The 11,476-nt window shown below is 33.9% G+C and overlaps 1 protein-coding gene across 1 annotated transcript; it reads right to left on the bottom strand.

The window, feature by feature from the left end:
• Window positions 6,778-7,842, bottom strand: LOC104714910 (leucine-rich repeat extensin-like protein 1). Its single transcript, XM_010432377.1, has one exon. The coding sequence runs from the start codon at window positions 7,840-7,842 to the stop codon at window positions 6,778-6,780; it is 1,065 nt and encodes a 354-aa protein (XP_010430679.1).

The raw sequence follows: 11,476 nt of genomic DNA on the forward strand, positions 1-11,476 counted from the left end.
GTTGGTTTTGCAGATGCAAGATATTTATCAGATCCACATAAGTCCCGATCCCAAACTGGATATGTTTTCACAATTGGAGGAACTGCAATCTCACGGCGCTCACAGAAACAGACTTTGGTCGCCACTTCTTCAAATCATGCAGAAATAATTGCTCTTCATGAAGCATCGAGGGAATGTGTATGGCTCAGATCAATGACTAACCACATACAAGAATCAAGTGGAATAGTCACCAAGAAAGAGCCAACAACATTATTCGAAGACAATGCTGCTTGTGTCGCCCAAATCAAAGAAGGTTACATCAAGAGCGATAGGATAAAACATATACCTCCAAGATTTTTCTCCTACACTCAAGAACTCGAGCAAAAGAAGGAAGTTGATATTCAACATATCCGCTCAAGTGACAATGCAGCAGATCTATTCACAAAGGCGCTTCCGATTACCACATTCAGAAAGCATATTCACAGAATTGGAATGTGTCATCTACGAGATTTATTAAGAAGGATCATACATATCTTTTCGAGGGGAGATTACATTACTATACTCTTTTTCCCTTGTCATGATTTTTATCCCAATGCATTTTTCCGTGACAAGGTTTTTAATGAGGTAGTACGTAACTCGTCAATGGTGATGGATAATCAAGGGGGAGTATTGTGAAATTCATGTGTGATTATTCCATCACAAGACACATGTCATTACACTTGTCCATGTAATGTTTCATTATCTTTGTAGTGCTAACACTTTTTCATTACCAAAACTAATCGGGGTGTGACTCATGTGTTTTGTAATACACTATATATATGGAGTTGTAAGAGAGTAATGCATATGTTTTTTCCTTTGATCAAATAAGCTTCCCAATCTCTCTCCCTTTCTCGTGGCTTCTCCTCTCTCTCTCTCTCTCACTCTCTCTTTGTTAGTTCTTGTTCTCTTTGCAAAGTGTTACAAAACATAAAACTTATAAGTGTTTTGTAGTCATAGTTCACAAGTGTTTTGTAGCCGTAGTTTACAACAATAAGGTATTTGTCTTTTTGATCAACAGGTCAATTAAAACCTAATGTGTACTCCACCACGATCTAGTGGTATCGTTGTAACACTTCAGGATCGAATCCACAGGGACCAAACAATTACACTATGAAATTATGTAGATTAAATATAGCTAAGACAAAAGAGGAAGTTTTGTGAATAAATTAACTAATCAAAAACGGAAAGTAAATAAGTTGTTTCTAAATCATAAAGGAAATATTGGGCGCAGGGAATCAGTTAGGGGACATGACCACGAAATTAGATGATAAATTGGGATAGCATTAAACACCGTTCTTGAACTCAAATCTTGAATGTAAAACTAACCTACTGTCGCAGCATTAGCTATCTATGCAAGGAATTGATAAAACTCTAAACCGTCGTTTGAATCTAAACAATCCTAGCAAGCAATAAGTTCAAGTTTGATTATGTTCACAAGGTGCCTCAACTTCAACTGTCGTTGGCTAAGGATCACCTTGCTCACCTATGTTCTTTTCAAGCAACTCAACAACACTTTTGGTGCCCCGATGAATTAAACCTAAGATCTTAATCTAGGTGATCAATCTAGCTTAAGCATTAAGAACAACTATAGATGAAGAACAATAAGATCAATCCCTAATCTAACAAATTTAGCATCAATTAATCATAGAAACCCTTCTGAAACCCTAAACCCAACAGTGAAACTACTCAGACATGGAGAAGCAGAAACAGCAAATCAATAATGAAGAAAACATAATTGAATTGCAAAAGAATAGAAAATAGGGTTTAGAAATCTTCTCCAAAGTGTCAAGAAGGATTAGAGATCTTCTCCCTTTGCTCTCAATACAGAATAGTCTCAGAAAATAAAACTTATGTCTCTGGAGGCCGTGCCTCTAACTTAAATATCAAAATAAAACCCTAAAAGTCGGTTCAAAACGAAAAAGGAAAACTTGAGTCGGGTACGGGGACTGGTCGATCTCGCGAGGATCAGTCGATCCGGGACGTATTTCTCTGTTTTGCTCCATCTGCTTCCTAGTCCGATCAGTGTTCACCAAATTGGCTTCAGATGCTTGTTTTCATCCCCAAAACACTCAGATTCCTTCCAAAGCCACCTAGGACCTGTACAGACTCACAGAAGACCAAAAAGACTCTAAAAGCACACTTAGACCTAACAAAAGACTCAAAACAAGTGTAAAAACTAAGATTAAAACCCTATAAAATGCAGACACATCACTTTTTCTTATGGATAATTTTTTTCGATCCAGATTCAATCGTAAGATATAATATTAATATTAATATAGAAGCTTGATTTTCAAACTTTTAGCAGTGTCCATTCACATTGACCTAAAGTTAAGAGACTGTTAAATCAACTACCCATCATCTAAGCGAGTCTTTACATTTGAACGAAGTGTATTCAACCAATAAACATGAAGATATGTGAAGAAAAATATGGAATGTCGAGTGCTAAAATCTAAGATGGTGAGCAGAAGGATGATGTGGATTTGACTGACAAGAAAATCGATAAACTGAAGCTGATGTGTTTGAGGAAACAGTCGAATTAAGTAACCTGCAGATTTTTGTTTTGGGCGTGGATCGTGAGCTGTCGATCTGAGTTTGGATCCATTGATTCCTTGCATGCACTTGAAACTCTATCTTTTTTTTTTGATCAAATCACCTGAAACTATATCTATCTATCAATAATATAGACCTAAAAGAAATCCTGTAACCTGTTCAAATATAAAGTAAAAAATATAAATAGATTTACCTTGGTATAGAATCTAAAATCAATTGTTCCAAATAATTATCTCTGGAGATGGATTGATAGAGGAGGAAGGAAGGCTGAAGAATCGCCTCTTCACCTATTTCTTTCAGAAAAATTTCCCACTCTAATTTTTGGTAAAGTTGTCGACACTTTTTGTGTTTTTTTTTCTATTGAAAACCAAAGTTATCATCGACGCTTTGTTTTTTTCTTTTTTTTGTCAAAAGTATTAGAAATTTTATTGCACATAACAGGGCATATAAAGCCCAACAGTAATACAAATTACATAAATGATTTTCAGATATAATTTATTTAATAGATAGTGTGGTAAAACCACTATTATTTCCATGTTGTTAATTCTAATTATGTGGTAAACCATTATTATTTCAAACATGTACAAGAATATCTAAATAAATAAAAAATTCACTAAAATTGAAATAAGAAACAATAGATAAATTGAATTCATTTTTAAAATTCAAAGTGGGGAAACCTAATTTTTCATTTAGTTAACTAATTTCTTAAGTTAAGCAAAATATTTAGATATATAAGTTAAGTCATTTTAAAAGTATCCTATTATATTATACATAGATATTTATTTATTTATAAAATTACTTGCGATCATTTAGATTATCTGAATTGAAAATAATAAATGTAAGAAGGGAACGAAAAAATATTATCCAAATATTCTTTATAAAATATATGACAAAAATCTGGATAAACTAATTTCTTTTTTGGTACCTATATTCAATTCTCAAATCTCACTTGAGTAACTGACTAACTGTACATGTCAACTTCGGATTGGTAGAAAAAAACTGGGTTTTTTTTTGTAAACTTTAGATAGTTTGAGAATATAAAACCGAAAAATTTCTCTCAATCCCTTTAACATATAATTATCTATATTGGAACTTTCTTTTAATTGAAACACATGTTATCCATGGGCTTTGCAAAATTTTAACGTGATGAATGCAGACATTTCTCCTATGGGTTTTTACAGAAAAAATAGCAAAATTGTTATGGGCAAGCCTATCGAGTTGGATTTATTCAGATAGACAATTTAGGTCATTTGATTTGAGAAGTTTTAATATTTTAGCCCGGTTTGATAGTTCTTGGGGCGGGACAAGACAAATTTTCGGTCCCAAATAGATACATCACTTTTTTCTTACCATTTTTTTAATGTAATCTCATCATTTGTTGTCTAACCAAATAAAAAAATAAATTGAATACTAAACTTATAGTATGAGATACGGTTATGAATGTTAATAACATTCCTAAAAAAATACGTTTACATTAATAATTTCATACATATATGTAATATATTGCAAATATGATAACAAATTTTGGTTTTGAAATCATCCATGCACGTACGTGCGGGTCCGAATCTAGTAAACCGTATAAAACTCAAACAGTTATATTTCTTGCATATGTTTTGCTTATTTTTTGCATATGTTATACTTTATTATATATATGTTATATAATTATAACATATTGATAGAGTTTAACTAAAAAGAATTATCATTAAAGTGATGCCAAAAAAAATCATCATCAAACTTGTCAAGAAAATTGATTTATTTTAGATTTTGTAAACTTTTAGTTTACCTACAATTTTGAAATTCTCTTATTTATATAAATTCAAGTCTACTTAAACATAACTAATTGTTGGATACAATTGATAAGCTACTAATTAAGATAAACATAGCAATACTAACACAATTGACAATACATCATCATCTCAATCATATTTCGCCATTCGACTTTTCTTGTTCTCATGCCTGAGTCGCCTTCTGAACTGAGTGATGAACTGCTCAGCTTTTGTATCAACGTTGGTGTGATCCTCAGAGTCGTCGGAGCTTAGGCTGACGTCGCTACCAATCCAGGTGTAGTCTCCTTGCGTGTAGACCTTCCAGGGCTTTATCTTGAACGGCGGAGGAGGTGGTGATCGCGGGGAAAAAGTCAGATCGGAAGACGAAAAGGAATGAGCTGGAGAGCAACATGCCGAAGGTGGAGAGGAAGGTGATGGAGTAGTCTCCAAGAAAGATGAGGCAACAGAAGGAGGTAGTGATTGCAGGGAAGAAGTCAGATCGAAATATTAAGATATTGATGAGAGAAGAACACCTTAGTGTTTAGAAAATAGTATATTGACTCTCATAAAAATAGCGTAACAATATATAAACATATATATAGAAATGTCATTTAACCTACTTTCCTAATTAGTGAGATCATATAGAATATTTACAAATCATTCATATGATTATCTCAATATACAAGCATATATATAGGAATGTCATTTAACCTACTTTCATAGCTCAAACTGGTAATAGTCTCTTTTTAGTTAGTTATGAAGTAATCTCAATAATAATAATTAAAATAGTAGAAAGAAAGAAAAAATCATTTTGTAAATTATAAATAGTGAACGTACTATAAATCTAATTAACTTTTGAAAATAGACTATTTTGCAACTATTCTCAAAAATAAAACCCACGTGATTGATTTCTTTTGAAATTGCAATTGAACCAAAAACCCATTCTTTCTTCCCCCCAAAATAAAATTTGTACCGATAAACTACCTTGTAACTAAACCGAAATGTCAACACATTAAACCGAAATGTCAACACATTTATTAAACCGAAATGTCAAAACATTAAACCGAAATGTTTAACCCGAAACTGAAACTGAGAAGAAAAAAAAACCTAAAACTTCGTAATTGGAAAAATGTTCATTGAGAATCAAAAAGTTTCGATTGAGATTCGATTTTGGAGTTTCACCGGACATTGTTGAGAATCGAGAGAAAGAGAAAGAGAGTATTTGTGAGTAAGAAGAATCCAGCCATTTGATTGATACCACAGGACACGACAATCTACAATGGCCAAGGAGTCTATGCATTGGTTGATTCAAATGATTTGGAAGCTCTGCCTTGTGTCAACCTAAAAGCTAGGCGTAGGAGTCACAGACTACTGGTTCAAAATCCAGATTTACTTTGTTGTGTATGAAATTGAAATGACAATGTGTTCACGACAGCTCTACTTGTTGTCACAGTGTGTCAGGATTACCCTTAGCTCTATAAATCATTTAGCTTTATGCATAGAAATCTTCTCAACTATGTTTGTTGTGTTGGATACATAGATATAGTCAGGAATTGCTTCGTGTTGCTTGTGTTGTGATTATGACACCGGCTATCTGCAACAAATCCGGCTGTGTCATAATCACAACACAAGCAACACGAAGATGTGTCACAACACAGCCGGTGTCACACCGCTATCTGCAACAAATCCGGGTGATGTTGAGAGGCTGGTGTCTGGTGATGCCTGAAGATGTTTGTGGAGACAAGGGATCATGCAGAAATGGAAACTAATTAGTCAGATGAAAAGGTTCTGATCGACCACCTCTCTGGCATATTTCTCCACATTTAGCTTTCGACTTTTTTTACTGAGAGAACAGTAATGAGGTGATGTTAGGAAAAGGGCTAGCAGTGAGACAGTATGGATAATTTCAGTGGAATAGCATTCGCAGGTTCAGAGTTCTCAACAGACTTAAAAAACTCCATTGGAGTTAAGCACTGCTCACATGATTTTGGGAGTAAATTGGTTAAGAAATGTTGAGAAAGTGTCAAGTACAAGGTTCTTGCATACTAGGTAAAAGGTGTAGAGTGTGTTACAGCAATTTGAGAAAGTTTTTGTAAAACGAGAAGGGTTGATTCACTTACATCAAGGTGTTTGTTATAGCTTTACTTAGTTTCAAGTTGTATTTGTACTCAAGTAGCTTGTAAAATTGTCAATTGGAGAAGCAAATTTTGGGAAAAGAACTGTAACGGATTGTCTCTTGGCGACACAAAACTTTGTACGTGTGATGAGATAAATAGAAGGAGACTACATCAATCAGTATTGCAACCAATGACCATTGTTGTGACGAAATACACATGGAGTTATACTCCGATATACTACAGTCTACAGAGAAGAGACTTCATACAGAAAGATTCAATCATCTATTGATAAGAAGCTAACTACTTTAGAAATATCTCAAACATTTTTACGCCGTCTTCCCTTTCTCAGCCTTGAGCCGATTTTTGAATTTTGTGATAAACCGATCAGCTTTCGTATCCACATCTCTAAAATCGGAATCGTCAGAGCTGCTGAGGCTCACGTCGCTTGCTATCCAAGCGTAATCCCCTTGAATGAAGGCCTTCCAAGGCTTCATTCTGAAAGGTGGAGGAGGTGGCGAAGACAGCGAGATCGGAGATGAGCTAGCCGAATGCAGGGACAGCTGTGGCGACGAAGGCCGAGACAATGGCGGAGGATCAGAGGACATCGTCTCCGGAGTCTGAGAAGCCTGATGAGACGGATCAAGAACAGGACATGAAGGCGGAGACGGAGGGAAAGCTGAAGCTTGAAGAGACAGATCAAGAACAGGACATGAAGGTGGAGACGGAAGGAAAGCTGAAGCCTGATGAGACGGATCAAGAACAGGACATGAAGGCGGAGACGGAGGGAGAGCTGAAGTCTGAAGAGACGGATCAAGAACAGGACATGAAGGTGGCGACGGAGGGAAAGCTGAAGCCTGATGAGACGGATCAAGAACAGGACATGAAAGCGGAGACGGAGGGAAAGTAGAACAATGTATCTCAAAAGCTGGAGCGAGGTACAGAGATGACGGCGGATCAGGATAGGGCAGATCACAATACAGATACGGCGGATAGGGCTGATCACAATGTAGATACGGCGGATATGGCTGATCACAATGCAGATACGGCGGATAGGGCTGATCAAAATACAGATACGGCAGATAGGGCTGATCAGAATGCAGATAGGGATGATAGGGAAGATCAGAATGCAGATCAGACGAAGGAACTGGAAAATCAAGCTCCTCGTCCTCCTCCTCACAGTAGTCTCCATTATGCCTGAAGAGATAGCATGAAACACATGCTAGGGCGATCAAGAAGAGGAACAGCTCGAAAATCCTCTCCACAAAAAGTAACCAAACAATCTCCTTGAGAAAAAAACACAGTGGAGGAAGGAGGAAAAACGTAATGAGGATCGAACATAACAGCGCGTACAAGAGCTGAATCCAACTGTATCCGATCAAAGTTCCTTCCATATTCTGTTTCTTTGACTCTGACGAAAAAAATTGAGATGGAGAGGAGGATAAAGAACCTTTAAGATTCAAAGAAAGATACATAAAAGATGAATAATAAATATAGTCGCATGTGAAATGCCGTAAGGAAAAATTAAATTCAGGCAGCTCCACTTTTGTCTTTTTGTCTGTTTTCGTCGTGCTTCAAATGTAACTCTGCAGCATGAGAGTGCCAAAGCGTTTACCGCCAAGTATATGACCAAAGACAAACTGTCAAACATATGTTGCCAAAGTATTAAATTCTCGATTTATAAGCTAATGAAACATATATTCCGACCAAACGCAACTCCGTTAATGAACATTTGAAAAAGAAAAACCCGTTTAATTAAAGCGACGTCAGTTTATTCAAAACTCAAAAATCCCCAAACGAACTCAAAGAACCGATTTGAAATAATAGTAATAATAATAAATAAATATTTGTTAAATCGTTGTCCAAGCTTTTTCACAAGGGTCCCTTTCATAATTTTCATTGTAGCTACAAAGACTCTTAAGAACTACTAGTGGCTTTCAGAACATGCATGCGTCATCGTGAGAAGGTAATTCCAGAACATAAGGGATATATATATGAACTTTATAAAATTAACTAACGATACATCACCTTCTTTTTTCTTCTCTTCTTTTAGCTATAAGATATATGTATAAGTTATAACCATTACCCATAATCTTAAGGGATTAGATCTAATGAAACAAAAATATATAACCAAATGAATCACTACATTTGCAGGAAATAAATGAAGTTTTAGTTAGTGACATGAGATTTAATTCTTGTAAAAAATGTGGGGTAATTCACAAACTATGGCAGCAATTATATATCATGAAAGGCCGACAAAAAAAAGAGCTAGAGAACAATATATAAAGGTTAGGACTTATTTATCGAAATCAAGATACCAATGAGACCAATGATTTCAAAACCCGAGTTAACTATTACACCATCATTATCATTCTCTTTTCATTTTTAATCCGCGGGTATATTTATATCGATTGTTTTTAAGTAGGTATATAATGTCATATATATATATATATGCAACAATAATAATATACTTAAAAAATACTATCACAATATTGAAAACGACCATCAACAATATATGGAACGACTATACGGATAGTAACAATGTATGAACTCAATATGATCTCAGTTCATATAGGCGTTTTATATGGTTTGATAAGTATATTAAGTATAATGTTTTATAATGCTTTATTTTTGATTATTTTTAAGTAAATTTTTCTTTAATATACTTAACTATCATTTATGCTTTTTGATTAAGAAAAAATACTAAAAATCATATACGGATAATAACAATCAATAAAATCTTATTTTTAACATATTGATGTAGATAATATATACTTTTAACACATGACAAAAATAATAGTTTTAGTCTCTGAATTATTATTAAGGCAACTATTTTATTTCAAACACATTATTCAGAAAACTATAATGTAAATCAAAATATATATTTATTAATTAAAATATATAAACTTCTATATATTAAAACAAACATCATAGCAATATATCAATATGCACTTTTCACATATCAACTAAGTAATTAAGGAGAAGGTCACAATATTGTTCCATGACATCTAGAACACAAAAATATAATACATCAAATTTTGAAGCAGTCCACTTAATACAATTGTATTACACAAAGATGGTCTAGAAGTGTGGAGAACGTCACTTCTGGATTTGAGAGGCGAGTTGCATAAAACTTCAGCGAAACTAATTTGAAGATAAATTGTTAACAACGTTATGCTTAAACACTGATTTAATAGTGGACAGTATTTTGTACAATTGTACTCACAACGGTTTTTCTGGTGCTCGATCCATACAAACCGTCCCCACAACTGTCTTATATCCCAACAATGTCTCCTTCACTTCTCCTCTTTCTTGTTATCTTACATGACCTTTTCAAGCTTCTTCTCCACCTATTCCTCTCCTTCTTCATCTCTACCACACACTTCTTCGCCATCAAATGAATCTTTGTCGCATCAATCACCGTTTCCACATAAATTTTGTGCGTCTCCTCAAGTTTTTCAGACATGAATCGGTTTAGAATTTACTCTCTTTGATATTTCTTTGATCATACTCATACTTCGATACGTTTCATGTGTCATTGAGATCCTTCTCCTTAAGTAAGGCTTGTTCCTCTAAATTCTTAGCTTCTATTCTCTTCAACTCTCCTTGTTTCTCCGTAAACACTTGTTCTGTTACTCTCAGTTTCTGGTTAGACAACGGAGTTTAACCTTGATGTTACTTATCTTCTCCATCAAGCTCTCTATCTCCTCTCTTTTCATCTCTACTTCATTACGTAGACTCTCTACAGTCCTTTCCATATTTATAATGGCATATTCCCTCGACGCAAAATCTTTAGCGGTCTCTTGCATTCTCTTCTCTGTCTCCTCCGTCTTGTACTCTTCCAACATCTCTCAGGCTTAGTCATCTATTAGCTTCTCGTTCTTGGAACAAACAGTTGATCTGTTTATGCTCTTGGTTCATGCAGAAAAATCTTCTCGACATCGGTGATTGAATTGAAACGACATCTAAATTTCGTGCACCAACGATTCACAGCAGTGCTTCCACACAACCTACGATTAAATACTACTAACAAATTAGTATGTATATTTTTAAAAAGTTGGCACGAAGAAAAAAGAAACAATTGGTAGGTATAATCTTATTGTGAATAAAACACTAAGTATTTATAAGAAATAAGAGGCGTTCATGTTTTAGGATTTTACTTTTCTTACAATATTCAGCTAACACACGAAACAAGAAAATTTATATTTTTGAAAGATACGAATCACCATTATCACAATTAATATTTGTAAATTTTACTAATTTGTAAATATTTTAATATAGAAATTTTACATAATTTCAAAACTGTTAAATATTGAGATGTCTCTTGACTGGTGATTAAAAAATTTTAATATATAAAATTCTGCAAATTTCTAAAAATGTTAATTAGTGACATGTTGAATCCCTATTGGTTGTTTTAAAGTTTAGGTGGACAGCCTACTTTTATTTAGTATAATTTATCAAACCATGCATGTTACTTCCAAATATGAGTGATATATATATATATATATATATATATAAATCATATCTTTATATTTATAGGTACACTCAGTAAATACCAACTAAGTTACGAACAGAAGTGTTAGTTTTCATTGCGTTATCAAATATATATTTGTATATATTGCATTTCCATGGCTATTACTTTGGAAAAGGAAAACGGATCTTGGAAATATTTTCTACACATAATAGATATCTTGGAAATTTTAAAAGAAAAGGAAATTATAAATATTAGATTTTTCTAATTTATAAGCAAAGGAAAATTCCACGTATAGTGGTGCGATACAAAACCTTGTTATATAAAATGGTGATCGAAAGATATATTTGGAAAGAAAAAATGAATTGAAATAAGCGGGTTTAAGGAAATGGTAGTACAAAAATGGCTAATACGAAGCAGCGTTTTGGAAAATTTCACCAATGAGCAAATTGTTTTGGAAAATTATAAACCATATTTATAATTCTTTACAATTCGTAGCTCATATCAAATATCTTTTTTTTTGGTGCAATCAATGTTAAATATCTAAAGCTTGATAA

The sequence above is a fragment of the Camelina sativa genome, chromosome 9, assembly GCF_000633955.1.
Source record: "Camelina sativa cultivar DH55 chromosome 9, Cs, whole genome shotgun sequence".
NCBI classification, from domain to species: Eukaryota; Viridiplantae; Streptophyta; class Magnoliopsida; order Brassicales; family Brassicaceae; genus Camelina; species Camelina sativa.

Coding starts and splice junctions, on each gene's coding strand:
- LOC104714910 (XM_010432377.1), bottom strand. CDS start 7,842: ATGGAAGGAACTTTGATCGGATACAGTTGGATTCAGCTCTTGTACGCG.